The following is a 24,888-nucleotide window of genomic DNA, read 5'->3' on the forward strand; positions in this document are numbered from 1 at the left end:
ATATATATATATATATATATATATATATATATATATATATATATATATATATATATATATATATATATATATATATATATATATATATATATATATATATATTTTGTCATGCATTCACATCTGTGGATCACTCTCTAGGCTCATCTGAGGTGAATACTACCACCCTGGGTCAAGATGGGGTGCTCGCAATAAAGGGAAGGGTACTTTATAAATAAAAGGCATTATTATTATCGGGACTGAGCTCCTTTCACCATGACTAGAACTAAATGATTGTCTAGCTTGGCGGCTTTCATATTTGATTATTTGAGGTCCTGTATTGCAGCACATAGCGTTCCTTTTCCATTACTTTTTGCTGACAGAACTAAAACAGGTACAACTGAGTTTTTGCCCCAACATTTCTTCATGGAACTTGCAGTACTTTCCTCATCCACTATATTCTTTATTTCAAAGCTTATTTTTCTCCAGAATGTTATTAATGTATCCGTGTTTTGCATGGTTTATGTTGCAAAGTTAATTGTTGTCATATAAGATACATTTGTTTTTCATGACTTAATTGAAGTAATTGAATTGCTGTGTTTTTATTGGGGGTATTTTTCTTCAAGGCAGTTCAGCATTGATTTTTGAGGGTTTTAGTAGCACATATTCAGATTTATTACACATTGTTCAGGCTTGCTTGACCTACTGTATATTGTTTGTACCTTGTAAAGCACCTTATGAAGATTTGCTCTTGTAAAGAAAATACATAATAGAAAATCAAAATATGTGGAAGTTGCTACTCTTAATGCAGACTTAAAAGATGTGATGCCTTATGGCCCCCAGACACAGGACCTGGATCCTATCAACGCATGCTCAATCTTTAATGAGTTTCCATGATCTATGGGCTTTATGGGGGTCATCGAGTTCCTTAACTGTCCCAAAGACATGCTTGTTATATTGAGTGGTGACTGTAAGTTGGTATCAGTGAGTGTGTTCAGCGATTAACCAGCACCCTGTTCAAAGCTGGTATTTGCACTGCTACTGTACTTCAGGGATGGACTTCTGGCTCCAACAGCCCTGTGTTAAATTCAACAGTTTCAGGATGAAGGGATGGGTGAAAGGAAACAACTTTATCTTAGTCTGTTCCTTTGGCAACCCTTTTCTAACTCTGTTATATATGATAAAGACTGGTTGAAATTAATTTACTTTAATGTTTGGCACAGTACATACAATAAGTCCAAGGTGAAGGTTAGGCTTCAATTGAAGAGGCCTAAGAAGGTTTCCCATGGAATAAACCCTCAAGAGCTGAACACATATTTTAAAAATAACATTTTCTTTATTGTTTCCTATAAGAGAAATGTGGATGCATTCTGGAAACACAGAATAATGAACAAATAAACAATCATTTCCATTGACTGAATAAGATTAAACACGAAGATACACCTGCAATAGCTATAGTACACACATTTTTTTCTGAATTGTCCAAACTCCAGTGACATAAAAAGCCAATACAAATATCTATAACATGCACATATACTATAAATAAATGGCATGGGTCAAATTGTGCACCTTAAGTGTTACCTGTTGTTTAAGTTTAAAAAGACTTAGTTTAACATTCCAACCCAGGATTGGCAGTGTTTGCTTCTTCCCAGAAAAAAAATAACTGGATTCAAAACACAGCAAAGGAAGATCTAAAATGGTAGTTACAGTTTGCATTCTTAGGCTATGGTCTGGCTGGAAACATCTCTTAAGGGATAGAGAATGAGGTCTCCTATGTTTTTATCCCTACCAACTAAATGGGTCTGAGTACGTGAGATCTGAGTTGCTGAAAGAAGTCGCCAAAAGAAGTAAAGAAACAGAGAATTGACTCAGTGGTGTACCCATACTATACAAGAGAAGAATGATTTTTTTATCCGTACTGTAAATCTAACATTTATGGAGATGTTGTAACCCTGGTTAATGTGTACTCATACATCCGGCATTAATGATATGACCGCCAATATCTTTATAGCAGTCTGGTGGGGTGATTGGCAATTATGAATTTCAAGTCTGCTTCCTCACATTAGTTTCTTGTCTTGAGTGTAACATTATATCATTACTAAATCATTTACATTTGCATTCAACTTATTTATGGTCATGGGAAAACTTTAAACAACAAAATTTTGAATTAAGTTTCCACCTCTTGACCCTAGCAAGTAACTTATTTGTCCTCCAAATATCAGAAACATATGCAAACCTATAACCTAAACTTGTATGTGGCAAAGAAGGTAAAATAATGGACTTATTTTTCTGCTTGAGATTATCTCTTGACTCTGAGCAAGTGACTTCACCTGTTTATACTCCAACTATCTGAAGCAGCTGTAATGTCTATAAACAGATAGACTACTATCATAGCTATACAGGGTGGTCCAGATCTAATTATGCAGATACAGATCATCTGGACTACTTTCATTTATGCGGGGACGATTCCTGTTTGGCACGAAGACAATTCTTCATGTCGTCAGTCTGCACACTTCTCGATAGTCCGGGGTTTTTTGGGTGATTTTCTGTAATAAACTTAGTAAGTTATAGCGTAATGAAAATTGCATAATTAGATCTGGACCACCCTATAGATCACTATATATATATTATATATATATATATATATATATATATATATATATATATATATATATATATATATATGTGTGTGTGTGTGTGTTGGCCATTGTTTGGCCATTGTTTCCGATTTTCATTTCTGAAATCCCTAAATGACACATGATCAATCAATACCCTGTGACGGGCTGGTGCCTTGTCCAAGGATTGTTCCTGTCTTGTGCCCACTGCTTGCCAGAATAGGCTCCAGCTTCCCTGCAACAATGCCATGGATAAGCAGGTTTAGAAAATGGATGGATGATCAATCAATTTGACAAGAAAAAGAAAACTAGGTTAGGATGCATGTCATTAAGACCTTGTATAAAAATATAAAAAGTAGTTTATAGTAAATGCAGTCATTAATCTTTTAATCCACCAACTAATCGATCACTAATACCATCCACTCTATTCATTTTCTGTGCTCATGTGTTCCATTATAAGGCAACAGGGAGTAAAAGCCTACTCCAGAAACATCAGAAGGCAGAATCCTCAGCAAAACAATCCTTAAAATAGCTTCTTTTACAAAACACCATCAAAAGGTACTTAACAAAGCACATATACATATTATTTGAAAGCAACAATACACTTTATAATACCATTCAGATATATGTCTAATCCCACACAATTTGTCAACAGGAAAAGGTATAATCATAACATTAGATTATCAAAAACATTAAACCAGTTCAGAGTTGTGTAATGCTGGAACTTATCTTTATAACATCAGGTGCAAGGCAGAAATCAGAACCGTCCATTAGCCCAGCACCTACTTCTTTAGCATGTACAAGGAAAACTAAGGTATCCTGAGCCCAATACACTCACACATACACATGTACTGTATAATGTACATCTTAGAAAGAACTTGCAAACCATACAAGCAGTGCAGGATTCATTCTCGTGTCTTGGTTTGGCCAAGCAGCAAAGCTAACTAGTAAGCCACCAATGAAAAAGTATAATAGCCACACGTGAAAATATCACAGCAATAACTTTTTTGGGGTCATACATTTAACCGACTGGATAAAAACAGTAAATGTCTAACGACGAACTACCTGCAAACTTAGCTTCTAGCTCCCACAATACGGTACTGCGGGGGTTGTGCAGGTGCTTTCAATGACCTTTCAAGCGCCACCGTTTACTTTCATTACACAGATGTGAACTCTACCATCTGACATGGACTGTGTTTTTATTTCATGTGACGTGTGCTTGTGAATGATGCGTTGATATAGGAATAATCGAGGCATACTGCAGACTGCATGCAACCACTTGTGCTTTTCTTGGGATCGGAAAGACGCGCTATAACAGCTGACGCCTCGCTTCTTGTAGGTGTCACTCGATTTGGGTGGTGAGCGTGGATTAGCTTTGGTAAAGGTTCGGCGCTAAAGTAAAATCGCCGTGATCGGACTGCTCTTTTTATCAACTGTAAACGACTATGTGAAGAGGGGGCTGGATTAAATGTGGCTATCAACGTAAAATCAATTCAACAGGATCGGAGTTTCCTTGAGGGATCGGTGTTTATTTTACAGAGGCAGCAGCCCGAGGGATTGCTGCTTGATTTTTGGCTGCTCTTCCGGCGGTCGCCTGCCTTATGGAGTTGCACCCCTTTCTTTTTAAACATCTCGTCTGAGAGTACCCTCTGTACAGAAGAAAAAGAAAAGGATATCGGAAAGGTGCGTCCAGATAGCGCTCCTCGCTTATCAACAATGAATACCAGCGATGCAAAGGAGTACCTTGCGAAGAAAGAGATACCTCAACTGTTTGAGGTGAGCACCGTTCCGCACCTGTCCGTGTGCTTGGCGAGACGGCGAGGGGCGGATGGGCTAGTTTTGCACACTAGGGATTTGTGGCTGATGCACACTTTGGGAGTCGTCAGTCCAAAATTGGACTGATTTTTTATATATCTTTTATGTATTTTAGTTACATGCCAAGATTACCGATTTATGTGTATATCATTAGAGCATATAGTGTACGCGGATGTGCTGCACAGTATGTTATAACTGAATCGATGTGAATTTTAAAATCTCCGATATGCATCATTAAAAAAAGCAACCTAACCAGTTAATCTGGCGTGAGAGTTAATGCAAATTTAAGTCCAATGTGAAACAAATAAAGGTGAGACTATTCCAGCTGGTTTACGTACAGAGGGATTTTAACACTTCTTTGAGTAAAAAATGTCAAAGAGGTGCAATGTACTTAGCGTATTCAGTATTGAGAAACATGTCGATTTGTAGGATAGGCAGGTAGCCGGCTTCTATTAAAATCCAATTAACATCACTTTTTTGCAACCCTCATTTTCTGCTTAGTAAATAGCAATATTTTTTTCTAGCCACGAGAGGAAAAAGGGCAATTTACCGAGATCTGGTTTATCAGTAGCTTTCATTTTACGAGCAAACTTTTTTTTTAACTGTCTGTAACTAAAACATAAATCTTAATTAAAATCTCAGTTCTGGAAAACAATACCACAGGAAAAAAATGTTAATTAGTTAATTAATGATAATGGCCTCTATCTGCTTAGAAGATTAACGTACAGACACTGGTATATGTCACCCTCGAGTTTCATTTTGAATAACCGAGGTAAAGTTAGTTTAACGTTCAGCATTCATTTGACATTGGCCGCTTCAGTCCATCTCCGGAGCTCAAATAAGACACTGGGGAAACAGTGATGGTAACACTTTGCACTTTTTAGGAAAACCTAAACATATTCTTCTCCAAAGCCTAACTTGAACAAAAACGCCCGCCGTTTGATTGTTTATTTATTTACCAATAATAACTTTGTCTCAATAATTTCAGACCATCCAGATAACGATTTTGAGAACTATCATTACTCTTCCATTTTGTAAACTGCTAATCCAGTTTTGGGGTCGCACGAACCCCAGTTTATACTGACGTAACCGATTTCAAAAGTTAAATGTAACACGGCGGGCGCCATCCCATCGCAAAGAGCATTCAGACACACACCAGTACTCTCCTTTAAAAATAAGGGTGCCAAAGAACCATCGACGTGAAGGGCCAAGAAACAACCTTTATTTATTCAGATCTGAGGTTCCTTACATCACCATAAATAGATGATAACATGTTTGGGAAATAACCAACGAATCTGCATTTTCAAAAGACTTTCCTGTACACCTGCGGTGGGTTGGTACCCTGCCCAGGATTGGTTCCTGCCTTGTGCCCTGTGTTGGCTGGGATTGGCTCCAGCATACCCCCGTGACCCTGTATTCGGATTCAACGGGTTAGAAAATGGATGGATGGATAGATGGATTTCCTGTACACAATAACACATGCAAAGTTCAGGATTTCTTCATCTTTTAAGTAGCCTGTTGCTGTACATGTGTTTTGTCCATGTTATGATCCACAGAACTAATTTAATAAGCAAAGAACCCTTCCCAGAATGAAATGTTGTTTTGTTAAAATAGTTCTATGAGGAATCATGTAAACCAGTAAAGTGCCATTGTAGAACATTTATAAAACAGAAAACAAAGCTGGAGTTACTGTACTTTGCAGTTATTAAATAATGCTTCCCTCCAGATTGTTCTTAATAAGTCTCAATACCTTTACTTTTGCCATTTTATTGTGCTGGTCAGTCAATACTTTTCAAAATAATTTCTTTAATATACCAGTTGGTGTATGGACTTTGGGGACACTGAGAGACCATTAAGGTACCACTGAGCTGGGTTTGAATCAGGCCTACAGTAGTTTTGAAGCAACAGAGCTAATATTTGTGACTTAAAGAAATTCATAGGAAGCTAACATTTTTTTATCCAAGATTAGAGATGAATCAGTATCTCTGACAGATAAAGATATTCAATGCAATATAATATAATACACATTTTGACATGCTTTTTTTTTGGATTTAATCCAATTCAGCATCCAAACCAGAAGTTTACACAGGCAGCACTGGGAACAAGACAGAAAAAAATCCCCCGGACACTGGGCCCACTTGCACACACATCCACCCTCATTCTTGTATAGAGGTCAACTGGGAATCACCAGCTAACCTAAACTGCTCATTTTTGGGTATGTGAAATTAAAACCACAGAGATACTCTCTAACAGACACCGGGATCTTGCGAACAATCCATAAAGACAATGTCTAGGTGAGAATCTCTGAGCCCAAAATGATGCATCCATGAGACCACAGAATTATATTTTTAATAAAAATATATATCATACTCAAAGCTATTGTGCAGTCCACCTCTGGCCCTTTGTTTTTAGAAAATGTTAACCAGAGTATTGGTTAAAACAGTTTGAAACCAGGCTGAGAGATCCAATGTCTTGACGATGTCTCCTGGGTACCTGTGGCACGTAAATGGAAAGCATGAGCTCAGAGTCTGAAAGCCTAAAGCACCTTGATTATCATATTTACGGGTGTAAAAATGCTTGTAAAGCACTTGATAGGCTGTTGTTTACCATTATACATGCCACATGAGCCAAGGAGGATGGCATTTCATTTCTGGCAGACCCTTTAAATGTGACACTTGCTACAAGTTATTAGGGAGATGGTAGATTTTTCTTTAATTTTTTGTTTGTGTAAAATGGGTAGTTACACATACAGATAAAAAGAATTCCATTTGAATTTAATTCTGTTTATTGGATTTGACACAGATCCCTTTATAACAGGCCACACTAAAGAATATCCAACATAAAAAAATAACTTCAATACAATAATGTCTCTTGTCCCCAAGGGTGCCCAAAACTATACAAAATAATGGAAGGAGCAAACATCTAACAATGTCACATTTCATGAATAGTCATTGAACTCCACTATTTTATCTTGACAGAGACAGACTCATTTGCTCTTGTTAGAATGCCAAAAAAACTATAGATTTGTGTAAAATTTGTACTTATCCATTGTTTGTGCCAAAATGTGCATCATATACACCAAATGCACGTGAATCGTCATATACAACAAGACTTTTCTCTTGATATTTACACAACACCAAACACTTATTGTGCTTTTATAAAAGATACAGAAAAGAATCAGACTGAATATTCTTTCAGTCTATTTAATGTTCTATAGCAGGACCAAAATGCCTACGGGGCTAGTTAATTTAGGTGTCAAGTTTTAAATATTAAACATTACAAACTAGGTTACATCTCACCATATTGTATTAAAGCAGAAATAATAGGTTTTGAGACCTACTCAAATTTATTTTTTAAACATTTTTTAATATAAGTAAACTTTTTAAAATCATTTGTAATTTCTTTAATAAAGATGTTTTGATAACTTAGCAATCTTTATTTTTTTCCAAATATTCTAGACAAGTGTTATACTGTCAGTACCTAAACTCATGATGTAATATTTTTGAACAATTTTGCAATGCAGTTTAATGCTCTTTTATAACTAACTTGACTCCATTATACTGTATGTGCATACTAATGATTAACAATGAAGAAAATCATTTATTTAGATGTATTGCTTTATACCAACCATTTTCTGAATCCATTTTTAGCTCTCCCTGGCATGGATATATACCCATACTTATTCCCACTGGGCCACTTCAGACATTCAAATCAAGCCAACACTCTTATGTCTTGTTAAGTACAGTAGGAGGATGCCAAACCACCCAGAACATAGCTTTTCAATTCTTCAAGGCCTTAACACTGAAAAAATGCTTTTTGAAATTAATTACTTTTTGTGGTAAGTGGTTGCACAAAATGTATTCCTGTAGTCTCTCTATGTAATTATGTTATAGTTACCAATTGGTTTTTGAACAGTATCAGCTCAACTAGTTTGAACAGTTTTTACTGATTTTTTTTTTTTTGCATGATTACAAGTCCCTATGCATGTTCAGTTTAAGCCGTTGGTCCAGATGACATACCTGTGGAAGCAGGGAGTTGTTTAGGAGAGATGACAGTGGAGTTTTTAACCAGATTGTTTAAGGGAATCTTGTAAAGTGAGAGGATGCCTGTAGAGTGGAGAAGAAATGTACTGGTGACGATATTTAAGAATAAGGGGGATGTCAGAACTGTAGTAGCTACAGGGGAATAAAACTGATGAGCCACAGCATGAAGTTATGGGAAAAAATAGTGGAAGCTAGGTTAAGAAGTGAGGTGATGATTAGTGAGCAGCAGTATGGTTTCATGCCAAGAAAGAGCACCACAGATGCAATGTTTACTCTAAGGATGTTGATGGAGAAGTATAGAGAAGCCCACAAGGAGTTGCATTGCGTCTTTGTGGACCTGGAGAAACCATATGACAGGGTGCCTCGAGAGGAGCTGTAGTATTGTATGAGGAAGTCGGGAGTGGTAGAGAAGTACGTAAGAGTTTCACAGGATATGTACGAGGGAAGTGTGACAGTGCTGAGAACTGTAGTAGGAGTGACGGATGCATTCAAGGTAGGATTACATCAGGGATCGGCTCCGAGTCCTTTCTTATTTGTAATGGGGATGGACAGATTGACAGACGAGGTTAGACAGGAGTCCCCATGGACTATGATGTTTACTGATGACATTGTGATCTGTAGCGATAGTAGGGAGCAGGCTGAGGAGAACCTGGAGAGGTGGAGATATGCTCTAGAGAGGAGAGGAATGAAGGTCAGTAGGAACAAGACAGAATACATGTGTGTAAATGAGAGGGAGGTCAGTGGAATGGTGAGGATGCAGGGAGTAGAGTTGGCGAAGGTGGATGAGTTTAAATTCTTGGGATCAACAGTACAGAGTAATGGGGATTGTGGAAGAGAGGTGAAAAAGCGAGTGCAGGCAGGGTGGAATCGGTGGAGAAGAGAGTCAGGAGTGATTAGTGACAGACGGGTATCAGCAAGTGTGAAAGGGAAGGTCTACAGGACGGTAGTGAGACCAGCTATGTTATATGGGTTGGAGACGGTGGCACTGACCAGAAAGCAGGAGACAGAGCTGGAGGTGGCAGAGTTAAAGATTTTAAGATTTGCACTGGGTGTGATGAGGATGGACAGGATTAGAAATGAGTACATTAGAGGGTCAGCTCAAGTTGGACGGTTGAGAGACAAAGTCAGAGAGGCGAGATTGTGTTGGTTTGGACATGTGCAGAGGAGAGATGCTGGGTATATTGGGAGAAGGATGCTAAGGACAGAGCTGCCAGGTAAGAGAAAAAGAGGAAGGCCTAAGCGAAGGTTTATGGATGTGGTGAGAGAGGACATGCAGGTGATGAGTGTAACAGAACAAGATGCAGAGGACAGAAATATATGGAAGAAGATGATCCGCTGTGTCAACCCCTAACAGGAGCAGCCAAAAGAAGAAGAAGAAGAAGAAGAGTTCTCCTGATAACAAGTTCTTTAAAGTAAACAGAACTCAGTTGTACATGCAAAAACTATTCTTTAGAATAGTCTAATTCAATCAAATGTAAGATTATTACATAATTGAATCAAGTAATGCAACTGATATAACTGTGTTTGATCCAATAGCAGTCAAATTAATCACTGTAACTGCAGTGGAATAAAATGGGTTAACATTACTTTTTTGAGTTATGGAGGATTATTTTAATTGATAACTGTTAAACCCAATAGATGAATGTAAACTGAATAAAATTAAGTTGCGTTGATTTCATATTGTCTCAATACATGATAACTTCACAACTATCTAATCAAATCATTATAAAGTAAGGCTAACAAGTACCCCTTTTTTTTGGAAAAATATACAGTACTTTATTTACATACATAGTAATATATTTAAAAACCAAAAAGATGACAATCTCTCATTTGGTTTTACAGCTGATGATTCCATCATCACACAGAGAGAAGAAGCCTACTCTTGTAATGTTGGGTGTGCGATAGGTTTGCCAAATTATATGAGTTAAACTTTCCAAAAGCGACTTTGAAATCAAATATAATATTCAGAAATATTGTTATGTATGGTCTTTATCTTTCCACGGTACTATATAAATGAGTGGAGATTGACAAAGATCTAACATATGTTTATTAAAAAGGTGGTCCCTTAATGCAAATGAACTAAAATTATGCTAATGAAGCATTTTTGCTAATAAAAATAACTGAAAACTGTACATTCTAGAATATACCCAAACACTTAGCACTCTGCCAAAGCTCCTTTTTTTTAATCCAATGCAAAATGTGAAATAAAATCACCTGGCTTAGGGGATCTTGCGCACTTTGTTACTGCATACTGCCATTCCAGTGTGAATGATTAAACATATTCATTTTGAATGAAATCAATGTAAGATGACTTTATAGTGGTAATCTAAATTATTTTAGTAGGTGGTGCTGGCATTTACAACAATTAAATCCTTTCATATCGTTTCTACATTAAAATATGCTTGTTAATGCAACACCCAAGAAATGTAAGTCAGTTGTATTAGAAACAGATCTATATTTATACAACCTTGAAACCTGCTCATTTTGAATTAAGTCAATGACAATTGGCTTAGCAAAGGCAGCATACCCTAAGAATATTTTTTTTTGATTGACATCTTCTATCAAATGTTTTTTTTTTATGAGAAAGCAAATTGACTAAAACTAATTTGAAGTGGTTCTTCATGTATATTAAGTCAGTGGAGATCATTTAGCATATTTTATTTAGAATCACATTCACAAGTCTATACATAAATAAATCTTGAATCTATGTAGAGAAATTACAGTTTTTCCAAGGTTTGCATTATATACAACTTTGATTTTCCATTGAAATAAGGGGGTGCTTTAGGATTCATCTGGTTAAACAAAATAAAAATATTGTAGGATATCATTCTAGATTTCCATTGCATGTTATTATCATATTAGGTGTAAGTCTGAATACTGCTGTTAAAGGATTGGGAGTAAATTCAGATCCAAAACTGGCTAAGACATATGCAGATATTTTAACTAAAAATGCTCTAGGTGTAACACATTCCCGAAACATATAACCTGGAAAGGTGGCCGTTTGTAAACATGGCTAAATTCTTTTCTGAAATGTACTTGGTGCTTCAGCTCTAATTGCCATTATTCAATTCATCTAGATGTTGAATTACATGAAATCTGTTGATGAAGCCTATAAATATTACTTGTATCTTTCATCAAAACTAGCCAGTATTGCTTCAGGAACAAACGTTGATGGAAGGAGAGGAACATTGGAAAGGGTGCTCTCTTATGATCAACTTTTTCCCTGGCCACTTCCAAAGACCAATAGTATTCTAATGTGACATAGTAAGATTTAATGTTCTTTATTCAAATCCTGACCTCCACACACATACTGTATATTGGGAACAAACCAAAAGTTGTGCGATAAAGTAAAAAATTACCCCAAAGATAACAGAACTTCTTGAAAGCCGGATACTGTAGAAAAAGGATCTTACATTAATCTGTCATCGAGTGCATTCATAATTCATATGCGCTTTAATAACCCAGTTATTCACAGAAACCTGGTTTCTAAAATGCCAAGTAAAGCATTATTCAGATTAGAAGAGCCGAGTTATTGGTCTCTGTGAAGCCGGGTTAACACATGTAGATTCCTCCACGAATCGCCTGGTTTCTTGGTCATGTAAATTCTGAACCAGGTTACAGTTATGCATGTCTTAGTCTGCACATGTCTGTGAGCACGTTAGCTTAGCACATGTTTTCAGGAGTCACAGGTAGAACATCCACAGCATAGATTTTCTGAGGCAAATGCTTTGGCAATTTGCATTATTTCCTATAGTTGATGCAATCTGTTTCACAATTTGAGAAATTGGTATGGTAGTGCATTAAAAGTAACATGCTTTACTTTTTAAAATAACCAGCAACCTAATGCATTACTTATTTTATTGAAGTAAAATACCTGTGTTATCATTATCCCAGCAGCACTAGGTATAAAGCAAGAAGTACAGTACTCATACTGGTTTGCTGCACCTTTGTAGGAAACAATCGTACAGTCAAGCAGAAAATAGCTTTATCTTTGTAATTTGGTAACAGAAGCCTATAAATAAAGTTCCAGTTAAGTTTTTAATGCTGCTGTTTGCTATAAATACAGTTTGATGAAACAGTGTAATCGGGTGATGCAGTGGCCAGTATTCAGCCCACAAATCACTGGTGACTCAGGTTGAGGACGTATAAAAGGGATGGATGTTATTTACTTTAGAGAACATGAAGGATTAAACGTATTATTAAACACAAAAAATGATCAAGAGCTTCATGCTTGTTTTTAGATTCAAGGCAGCTGATGATGAAGTTAAACTTTTTTTTTGCTCAGTTTAATAAGGATGAACTCCAGAAGTGAACTTGTGAATGTAAACAGAGGCTTTTAAGAATTCGGGTTTCTGCCTTAACCTTATCCTGGTTTTGTGTGTGTGTCAAAACGCACTCATTGAAGGTTTGACACTAGATGTCAGCCTTATGTAAATTCATATCTTGTACTATTATGCAAGAGGGCACTTTCTGTATTTTTCTACTCATAGAGTGCTTTAAGAGGTATTTTCTTTTTTTTTTTAAACTTTAAGCCCATTTGTTACTCTAAGACTTTTTCTTGGTTGCTTTATTGGTGGCTAAATGTGTAATTTGTGATTAAAGTAAAAAAAAATCTAATCTTTCCATTTTTATCTTAAAAAAGTCTTAAATACAAAAAAATAGTAATCATTAATTTAACAACAAATGTCTTAATCAAGAACATAAGAGGGAAAAATACTCTCACGGCTTAATTCTTTGTGGGCAAATGTAGCATTGTTATCAGATGCCCACTTAAATAATATGAATCACTGTCAACTGAAAAGACTTTAAATTGGTCAAATTTTCCTGTCTTCCTAAGGTAAAAAAATCTGGGGCCTTGTTTATAAAGCTTGCATACTCACAAAAAGAGGCTAGAAATGTGCATATGCAATTTCACATGCAAAATTGTGTATTTATAAAAGAAATCTTGACAGGTAGCATGTGTATATTTACTATTTATGGCAACTCTGACCCATGTGTCTGCAACATTTCAAAGAAACTGGGAAATGATGACACCCTTGATCAAGTAATGAAATGTAGCCAAATCAGGTAAATGGCAGCTTGCACACCAAATGAACAATATCACCGAGCAGTTATTATAATGTACATTGACGTGATAAACATATGAAAGCTTTAATGTGATGAATATGATACACTGACTGTATTTTAGTTCCCTTTCAAGAGGACCAATGCTCCGTATTTATTTATTTTTTTTATTTTATTTTAATTATTTTTTATAATGTCAGTTTAGACTACCCATTGTCACTTCTCAGAGAATCGGCTAAAAGGTCAGGAATATCCCAGCTAAACTTTACTCGGCCATGTCTCCTCTGCTGGGAGTGCTACATCCAGATTTTGTATGTTATGGGTGCATATCCATATCACATAACATGTTGTTACCAACATTAAAAGACAATTTGCAGCAGTATCTGTTTTCCTAACATAATTGGAGCACATCATGCACTCATATTGCAACGAGGGCACCTAGCGAGAATGAAGCTGCTTTTGTTAACCGTAAGCAGTTACATTCTATTAACATGCAAGTCATCTGTGACGCCAAGTGAGGACTGACAATCGTCAGCACTGCTCTAGCGTAATTCTGCATAAAAGGCATCTCCAATTACAGATGCCATTCACAAAGCGAAATCAGAGACCTTATTTTTTTTCCACCTCCCAATACACGCACACTCTGCTGATGATTAGTGATTCGCCTCATCGCCACAGATTGGACCTATTTCTATTTCAAACATGGTGTGGCTGGAGCTCATGGCATTTATAAGCAGCAGTTAACATGTTGCCATTCAACACATTTGCTCTCGTTACTTAGCCCACCAAGTAAAAGTTTTTTGCGTGTGTCTAATTTAGAGATGTAAACTTCTGTCTTGCACTACCGGATGCGTCATGTGGCTGCACCACCAGCCAATGGCAGTCTGCAGCATTGTAAATGCATATTTATGAGGTTGATTAGCATGGTTCATATATGGTCGTTTCAGGGTGGAACTGGGTGGGGTTTGAGGCGCGTTCACAAACTCACATTTACTGTTTCTTGGTGTACACGTATTTTCATGCTCAAAATCACACACATTTTTATAAATGAGGCCCCAGAGGAGTGAATAAGTTAATTTGCCAAGTATTCCAGATATCAGCCCCTCAAGGAGACACTGCAGGAAACTTTATGAACCTAATTTAATTCTGCCTTAGTTGTATATACTGCATATTCACCAAATATGGATGATAATGAATTCATGGTTAAGATTATCGTGTTAAATCTCTTCATAGTATGGAGATCAAGTCACATATCATACACTGATATTTTCTTAAACATCAATATCTTTAGAGATATCTTCAGAAATACTCTGGGAAATGCTGAAGGCCTATCTAAGGAATCAAATTATGTACTATTTTTAACTAAAAGTAATAACAACCTATAAGGGAAAATCTATGTAACTGATCAAGAACATGGTAGATTGTCTAATAATATGCTGTCAGTTCAATCAGAATATACTTTTTTGGCTACAAGAAAACCAGGGAAAATAGCTTTAAATTCATATTTTCTTCTTGTGAGTAGGGAGAAAAGGGCAGTTAGATTTTAGCACACCGAATACATGGAAATGAAGCAAATGTACAGATTAACAATCATCTGGAACTAAATATCAGTGAATAGAAGTAAATAACCAACATATTTAAGTAGTACTAGGGTGTTGTACCGTGTTAGATTACATCTTGCCTGAGTTGCCTTGAAAGCTTGTATACTGTAATCTTTTTAGTTAGCCAATAAAAGGTGTCATTTTGCTTGACTTCTCACTACAACATATTTAAGGAATACCAGAAGTCCTTAAACATGTCTGTGTTTTGAAAAAACAAAGCTGTGCATAAAGAGCAAACTTGCAGAGATTTTGGTTTATATGTAGAGAGAATAATCTGTAGTTTCATTATGTATTTTTTACACTTTCAAAATATCCCACTTGAAAAACTCCTCCAGTTCCTCTTGGAACTTGCTCAATTTAGTGCATAATCATTTGGGCCAACGCATGTCCTGGAGAAAGGAGAAAATCTGAGCAGAATGCTAATCCACATTTGGCCAGTTTAGAGTCACAGATGAACCAATCTTGTATAGTACCCCTGAAAAGTCTGGAAATAACCAGAAATTGATTTTTTTTTATTATAAATTGATACCTGTTTTTATTAAGATAACATTAAATTGATTTAAAAATACAGCCAGAATAATACTTCTTTTGATACTGGCTATTATTGCTTGAAATGCCTAATTTTTAATTTCTAATGCCTAAGTTGGCTTTTTCCTCAAATACTGTACATGCCAAATACCAATGTCATCTGCAACAGTGAAATGGCAACTCCAGGATGCTGGCCTAAGTGTCTAAGTTTCAAAGAAAAGGCCATAAGTGAAACTGGCAAATAAATGAAAAGATTAAAACGGCAAAACTACAAAAACATTGGACCGGACTGGAAAAGTGTATTATGGTCTGCACCCTGGAGTCGGCTTTTCTCTGTTGCATACGATATTGGTATTTGGCGTTTATTTAAGGGAGAAGCCAACTGAGGACATGAGAGCATTTGTTTCTCCAACTACAGACTCATGTACTTTTATCTTCTCATGCAGTTGCCCCTTCTTTTTCTATTCTATTTTGATAAAGTTTGCCCACTTCTTTCAAGACAGTAACATACATACCTTTGTATGAAGCTTTCAGTTTCTTGGCAGTCTGTCACATGGAACTACCTTGATTCTGCCAAACAAAAAAGCAGAAACAGTACACTGGCATGTTTATTGAGAAAGCTGTTTCATTTTGGCCACTTTTGAAACCAGACCTGAACTTTAGGAATGCCAGTACCTTACAACCCAAGTGAACAGAGTAACTGGATCCAGCAGTGCTAATGCAAAGGTTTGTCTAATAACAAATTAGCATTTAAACATGACAAATTAGGATAAGCTAAGGACGTTTACTGTTAGGTTAGTTAAGAAATGGCTGCCCAAAATGGGAATGTGCACTCATATGTGAATAATAAATGACAAATGTGTAATTTCAATCAGTAATAGCCATTAGCAGTGGCTATATTTTTAAATCAACTTATTGGCGTGTTGATAAAAAAAAGTTATCGCTTTCTATTAAAAACATGAAAATTGCTGGGTGTGCCCAAAACTTTTGACTGATACTGTATGTCTTTGGTATGAAAAAAAAAACATGCATAGACTTCACATAAACAGTCTGCAATCTGGGATTCTAACTTCAGATTCTGCATCAGCATTGTTAAATAATAATCAACACGTCCCAGCCAACATTCACAAACTCAGACTGACTTTGTCCCAAATGTTTAAATAATAATGATTCTCCAATCTGTTATCCCCCTTGTAGAGTCTGCTGACTGGATTGATGTACTACAGACCAGATGATCCAGTTGAGTACATGGAAGGTTGCTTGAAAAAGGTCCGAGAACTTGGGGGGACAGACAAAGTGAGGTGGGACACATTTGTTGGACAGGAGAAAAAAACCCTTCCCCCACTCAATGGAGGCCAGTCCAGGAGATCGTTTTTCAGAAATGGTAAGACGGAAGATATCTTTAAAATAATGATCATACACGGCAGACACAGTGTCTTCTTTGTCTTTCTAAAAAAGTAACTGAAGTCATTCATTATCAATTCTGCAAAAGAGGGTAGACCTCAAAACCTGACTAGACGTTCTGTATACTCTTCATGAAAACAAAACTAACAGCATATTTTCATATGCATGAATGTAGCTCAAAGTGTTTTACAAGATGTCAAAGAAAGGACAAAAAAACAAAAACAAGTTAAATTAGTTAAAATTAATAAGTAATAAAAATAAATCAATGCAAGCTTACATAACATAGGTATATTATTAGTTGAAAAGTGAGAGAAATTTTGGTAGCTTGCACTTATACAGCATGTTGCCGCACCTACCAAACAAAGAATCACCAAAAAATGGAGTCCTTACAAATAATATTACATTGTAAGTCTCTAAAGATAAGTCTGATAATAGCTGAGAGGCCAAAAAAATAAGCAAACAAAGCAAAACAGAAACAAAAATCTATGGGGTTTCCAAGGCCAAAAGACCACTCAGGCCCCACTGGGCATTCTACCTAACATAAATGTTCGTAAGTCATTCCTCATTGTTTCTAGGCTTTGTCCTAGAGGATTTGGCGCTGCATGTCTCGTAGGCAGTTAGTTAGGCAGCTGCACAGAGCCTCGAAAGGAAATGGATTCAATGATCAGAACACCTGGAACAGCCTTGTTTTTGCTTCCTTATACTGCATATAGATCAGCATTTATGTGGCCGCAACTGTGACGAGTCACCCACTGTGAAGTGTGCGATGATCATAAGTGCTCTTTAGCTATGGAGATGCTCGTGGAGGTGAAATAAGATGAGGATTTTTTTTCATCACCAAACTTTGCAAAGTTAATTAAACTCAGACAGTCTTTTTGATCTTTTTTGCAATCAATTTCCAAGGAGGCAGAAGGGAAAGGCTTAATCGTTTAATCTGTGCTAAATCTTTTGTCATCATTACTTAATTGAAATGGGTTAGCTGCTAAGAAAGTGTTACCAAAACAAGAGTGCTGCTAATGTTTGCTTCTGTTTAGCTCTTGCCTTAAATTCTTGAATAGCTCACGTATACTTTGTTACATGAGAAAGAAAATATGCCCAGATCAAAAGAGTTTTCATTTTTTGTCGCTTTGTTGTTTTTAAGGATGTAGGAGTAGAGGCCTATGCTAATCCAGCAGATCAATATTCTTGGATTCTTTGCTCTCCCTATCTGATTATATCATGTCTTTTGAAATGTGATTTATTTGTTCACTGTGGGGATTGGCAGTTCCACAAGGCTGTGGGTGTGCAGCTCTTCCAAGTCCATTTCAGAGCAGTCTGCTGTGAGCACATCACACAGGGCATCATATGAATCATGGTGTGTGCAGAAAGGAAATTGGCTAGCAAAAGGAAACATTTGGTGGTTCAGATTGTAAATAAGAATGTATTTTAGAATTTACACACAATGTTCACGTTATTAGTCAATAATGAGGTTCAAAGAGGGAGATGTTATTAACAAGACAGTGGCAGGAGATAGAAGGATCTGTCGAAGCTGTGGAAGAATATGGAGCAGATTGCAAATAATGGCAAAGCACCTTCTCTGCTGGGAGTAGGTCTAGGAACACGGTCAGCCAGGAAAGGTTTAAGCTCCCTCTAACATAGTGGGGTGGAGGGGTTATTAATAGAAATGGCGTCCTTTAATAATTACACTTGCGGTTCAGGTGTACATTTTTACAGAAGATTGCCCCACCTGTGCACCTGTTTGCATCAGCTCCATGTGCAAATCCAGTGGCCATCAGACCCAAGAGAGAAGAGGAGCTCTTTGTTGATGATAACCCACTCAATACTAATCTACAGCTGCCCAGACTGATCAAGTCCAACACCAGCTCAGATGCATTTTCCAGTAGCAAATGATAAATGTCAAATTGATAATGGATGATTCAAATTGTGTTTAACCTCTGTGAATTATCAGCCTACAGTTTGAGAGCCCAGGAGGTAATATGGACAGACTTAGTTGAAGAGACAGAAGAAGAACACCAAAGGTCCATGAGTTAAGAATAATGACACCAGTGGGTAACAAAAGATCACTGCATGGTTCCCCCTTCCTTCAAATTGTATTGGATAAGAGAAACATTGTCCAAATTAATACATTTCACTAACAAACAGTAGAAGATTGTTATTTCCAACTGGTAAAATGATTTGCTTGTTATAGCATTGTTGCTGTTAGCAATACACCACATTTATAAATATTATTTCAACTTCACAATTGGTAAACACACAATTAATGAAGTGAGAAACGGGAATTTCTGGGGTAGACCACAAAACATCCAGCAAAAGAGACAATACAGCTAAAGATGGATATATTAGAAGGGAGACAAGATTATTAAGTAATATGTTGCCTTTTACTAAATTATATTTCTACCTGTTTATTTTTCAGTGTTGCCTGATAGCTCCAACTTTCCTTATCGCCGCTATGATCGATTACCACCTATCCATCAGTTCTCAATTGAGAGTGATTCAGATCTTTCTGAAACTGCTGAGCTGATTGAGGAATATGATGTGTTTGACCCAAACAGACCCCGGCCCAAGTTAATTTTTGTTATTGGTAAGTAAATCAAGTGTTATTGAGACACATATGAAATGTATTGACCCCTTAACAGTTTGTTTGGCAGATATACAGTATATAAACAGGATTCATGTAACAGTAAGCAAACATCACTGTTTTATGGTTATTAGTTGTATCTGTTGGTGTGTACGTGGCTTAAAGGTTTAAATAATGCTAAAAACAATCTGTGAGCTCTCCTACAGGAGAGTATATGTTACTATTAAAGTCTGACTTGTAAACCTTACTTAACACAGTAAAGAAATGAATATAAATAAGCCAAACCTTAAGATTCCTTGCCCTCCTATGCACTTGAATAATAAGTCTAATGTGTCAGCAATATGCATACTGGATTTATTAATACATCTACATAAGAAAAGATATGTCCATTCAGCACGGCAGAGCTTGTCATCAGCTATTCGTATAATATGCACAAAACAATACTGAGTGAAGCCTCAAAGGTCCCAATGGCACTACTTTTACTTACACTACGAGATTGGATAATTTACTATTTTGGAAAACAGATAGCTGGATAAAAAAAAAATCTACTGTAAAATGCGTATATGTACTCTATGTGTTTATAATAACTTTTGAATACTTGACAAATTTCTATAGTATACTTGGTGCCCTTAAGAGGCAAATTTTGGAAGGAAATTTATTTGCAGTGTCTACACACACCTACATTATAAGACTGTAGGCAAACAAGACCAAGTTGGACATTATTGTCTTATAGGTTCATAGAAGCCTTTAGTTACAACAACCCATTCAACATGTTTAGTTGCATATCAACTGATACAATGTCAAGCTGAATTCTCACAAATGCCTATGTTTGTCATATGAGATCATAACAAATGAAAATTTAAAGTTTTTTGTCTCAGACAGCTTCTCTGGTGTTGAAGAGAAGAGTGTATGCCAGTTACACATTGCAAGTTGAGTTGTTTGGTATATGATGGTGAAAAATTTAAAAGAGCTGAAGACAAGAATAATAATGTAAATGTGCAGGCTCACTTAGCGGTAGGACAAGCTGAACAGATTACTGAGAAAAAATAACATTTTCTGAAGTAATAAGTGTTATCATAAGGATGCTAAGTTATTTTGGGGATGTGGAAGTTGTAGATGGAAGTGGTGGCAGATGACTTAAGAAACGTGTGGCTGTTTACCCAAATGATTGTTAAGTGGGTCATTCTTGTGTCAGGCTGATTACTGTCTTCATCCAGCAGATTATTTGATTATGTTAGCTGCCAATTATAAAATGGCCCTGAGCGAAGGAGGATTTTGTGCTGAGTGTAGTCAGTGATGGACTAACACCATGTCCAGTGTTAATTCCTGCTGTGCAAATAATGGCTCTAGCTCACATCACTCTAAATGGGGTACAATGGGGGATAATTTATAGATGATTGTTAGTTATTTTTATATATCTTTATAGTATATTTCAAATGTAGAATGTGTACAATCATGATTTTTAAATATTTTAGGTAAAAAAAATCTTTCTTTATAATACGCTACCGTGGCTGTTTGTTTGTCTGTCCAAGATTTTAAATCACCTGTAGCTTGCAAACCGTTTGACCTATTGATCTGAAATTTGGTACACATATACTACGTGTCGTTTACTGTCCGCTTTTAGGGTGATGATTGACCTCCAAAGGTTATTCCTTTTTAATTTTACGAGCGTCGTTCTCATCCCTACCACCTTTGCTGTCACTTTCCCTACCTCTTCATATCATAAATCATTCTTAAGGCAGATTGAACACTTAAGTGCCAGCTTAAGTCAAAAATTAAAGAAAATGTACTAAGTGATTGCAACACAAAGACTGACTTAATCAGTTTTAATGCGAAAAGATCCAGACGAAAGAAGAGAAGAAGTGGGCCGCTAGGGTGGAGAAAAGAAGAGCTGCTCAGGAAGCAGCAGGCGCATCAACCTCTGAGCAAACGAATGTTAAATGTACAGAGAAAGAAAGAGTATGACAACTATGAATGCTCAAGTCAAGTGTATTCACTGCACGTTATCGTGCAGTGTGCCGTTATTACTGGTATATATGTATATATATATTCCTGTAATTCAGGATATGATTTCAATGTTAATCACAAATCTTATTAAGATACATTATTGAAGTCTAATTTCATCTATTCATTTTTTAAACAACTTACTAAGTTCAGCAGGAGGAGCTCTCCGACAGCATAAGAGCCAGCAAAATATATAAAAATGTCAATTCCCGAGTTCTTGTAAACCTATTCCACATGCTTGTGAATTAATGAATGTATTCCATTGCCCATAGGCATATGTGTGGATTAATTAATGAATTTTTATAAATGTATATATTTTGCTTCACTTCACTTTACTTAATCCAATTCCAGTTTTCCAGCTGTTGGTGTAGAGAACGTACTAAACCATTGCCACTCGATCCTCTCTTTTAATATTGTATCTGTTAATTTTTGCTATATCCATTTTTCTCAAAACAGCAGTTCCACAAAGTCATCCCAGTTCATCCTTCTGGATTGTTTTGGCCTTCTGCCTCCACTGCTCGCCTTCAAGGCTTACTTTTGAAGTCTTTGTGTTGGCATTCTCATGACGTGACTGTACCACCTCTGTCTATCCCTCTTGGTCATTTATTCAAGCTTTTCTGTCTTAACCTGCATTCTAATGATTTGTTTCATATCCAGTCTTGAATGGTCTTTCCAACCACATTCTGCAAGTATCTCATCTCCTTTGCTTGTGTGTGAGCCCCATAAGTAACACTGATACAACATTTTCATAAAAGCTGTTTTTGTTTTTTGCCAGTAATTCTTTCTTACTGAGAAATTCTTAATTTAGACAAAAGTAAGACTTGGCTTCTGCTGTGAACCTTGTATTAAGATTTCTGTCTAGTGTACCATAACACTCAGTAAAGCATCTCGGTGCTTGCTTTAACTTAGTCTGACCTATGATAGTTTTCAAACTTTAATGGCTTTGTTCCTATTGTAATAATTGAATAGACTGGTTTAAAATACATATGTTTTAAGTAAGCGAAGAAAAACAGTTAAGAAATTCTGAAACTAGTAAATTATTCATTTAAAATGTACAATTATGTGGCTCAAACTCACTAAATGTGAGAGATCTAATGATCCTTTCCTGGTGTAGTTTTATTTGGATTCTAACCAGGTTTAGTTTCTACTCTGTGCTGATGTTTCTGGGATAGGTGCCATCCTCTTCTTTACCCTGCCTGGATGCAATGGTTTTAGAGATGAATTTGGATGAACAAATAGTTACTGAAATTCAGTTCATATATGAAGGGGCAGTACATGTTGGATTTAGGCACTGATATACTGGCACTAGTTTGTTTTTTAATACCCAGCCTTAGATATGAAAAATGACAGATGTTCAAAAACTGTTATCTTTCTTAGTAAACATATGCAGTGACAGTTTTCAAAAACTGGAGAGAAAACATTACATAGTACACATGGTTGCTCTTAGCACCGCACACCAAGATTAAGAGCGTTCTGCAGAGCGTTTCTTACAGAAAATATAAGAGAGCATGTCTCCAGTGAGCTTTATTTTCTATTATGAGCTCAGGAGATTGAACTCTTTCACCCGCATAAATTAAATCTCAGGACTGAATTACATTAATTATCTGTTCACATGGTGCATGTAATAATTTTTCCACAATTATTTACACTTCATTCAAGGAAAGCAAAAGACAGATCATTTTTACGCTTCCCTCTTTCCAATGAAGGAGGCTGCACTCTAATTTGGTGCCTGCCGTCTTTGGTTCTGCAGACTAGGAACAAGGTGCAGTACTTTGTTTCCTGAATAATTTACAGTTGGATATGAAAGCAAACACTGATTGATTAAATTGCAGTTTAAAGCTTAAATTTGTTGCACTTTTATATGTCAGTATCCTGTGAAAGCGGGTTGGATTTATTTTTGTGAACATCCTGCTGGTTAGACATCCTACACAGACTTCATTTTAATGGAGTTTTGAGAAATGTTTATTCATAACACAAAATTCATAAAGTATTCAGACCCTTTCACTTTCTGCACACTTTATTCTTTCTTCTTCTTTCAGCTGCTCCCGTTATAGGGGTCGCCACAGCAGATCACCTTCTCCCATATCTTTCTGTCTTCTGTATCTTGCTCTGTGACACCCATCACCTGCATGTCCTCTCTCACCACATCCATAAACCTTCGCTTAGGCCTTCCTCTTTTCCTTTTGCCTGGAAGCTCTATCCTTAGCATCCTTCTCCCAATATACCCAGCATCTCTCCTCTGCATATGTCCAAACCAACGTAATCTCGCCTCTCTGACTTTATCTCCAAACCGTCCAACCTGAGCTGACCCTCTAATGTACTCATTTCTAATCCTGTCCTTCCTTGTCACGCCCAATGCAAATCTTAGCATCTTTAACTCTGCCACCTCCAGCTCTGTCTCCTGCTTTCTGGTCAGTGCCGCCGTCTCCAACCCATATAACATAGCTGGTCTCACTCTTGCTGATACCCGTCTTTCACAAATTACTCCTGACACTCTTCTCCACCCATTCCACCCTGCCTGCACTCTGTTCTTCGCCTGTCTTCCACACTCCCCATTACTCTGTACTGTTTATTCCAAGTATTTAAACTCATCCACCTTCACCAACTCTACTCCCTGTATCCTCACCACTCCTTTGACCTCCCTCTCTACACACACGCATTGTGTCCTTCTTGTTCCTACGGACCTTCATTCCTCTCCTTTCTACAGCATATCTCCACCTCATCATCCACAAACATCATAGGATTATTGTGTTGTTAATTTAATTTAGAATGGATACATTTGCCATTTTTGTGCATCATGCAACCCATAATGACAAAGTAAAAACATGTTTTAAGAAAGGTTGGCAAATTTATTAAAAATCAAAAACTGATCTAACTGAAATAAATAGCATGTGAGGATGCTAAAACAAGAAAAGCAAGCTGTGCTTCTGAGCACTTTATCTCAGTCGCTGGTAGTCAACAACTGACTGTCTCCTTCCGGTCCTGGTTGGTTTTGTGGCGAGGATTTCCAGATGGGGTGGGTGATCATGTGACATCACTTGTATTCCATTCGAAGTTTCTCTTAACTGTGGATGGAAAGACCTAGTGTGTGAACAGGAGGGCCCCCTTTCTGCCCAGGGTGGTAGTGCTTACCTGTGTAGAACTTTGGGGATTCCTCCTAATCGCATGTGCCTGACGCTATACTGAAGCATCCACAAACTTGAGTCCTCTGATTAGCTGGTGAGAGTTTTTGTTTCAGGTCATCCTTATGATAATTTAAA

The 24,888-nt window shown here is 36.8% G+C and overlaps 1 protein-coding gene across 1 annotated transcript in view; it reads left to right on the plus strand.

Annotated features, from left to right (window-relative positions):
- Nucleotides 1-3,761: 3,761 nt before the first annotated feature.
- The window catches only part of ak5 (adenylate kinase 5), a 517,659-nt gene continuing 496,532 nt past the window's right edge, over nt 3,762-24,888 (plus strand). Inside the window, exons 1-3 of the mRNA XM_039734419.1 lie at nt 3,762-4,367; nt 16,840-17,026; nt 19,460-19,627. Coding sequence (XP_039590353.1) covers nt 4,308-4,367; nt 16,840-17,026; nt 19,460-19,627 — 415 coding nt within the window. The 5' untranslated portion in view covers nt 3,762-4,307. The remainder of the gene's footprint in view (nt 4,368-16,839; nt 17,027-19,459; nt 19,628-24,888) is intronic.

The sequence above is a fragment of the Polypterus senegalus genome, chromosome 14 (genome assembly GCF_016835505.1).
Source record: "Polypterus senegalus isolate Bchr_013 chromosome 14, ASM1683550v1, whole genome shotgun sequence".
NCBI lineage: Eukaryota > Metazoa > Chordata > Cladistia > Polypteriformes > Polypteridae > Polypterus > Polypterus senegalus.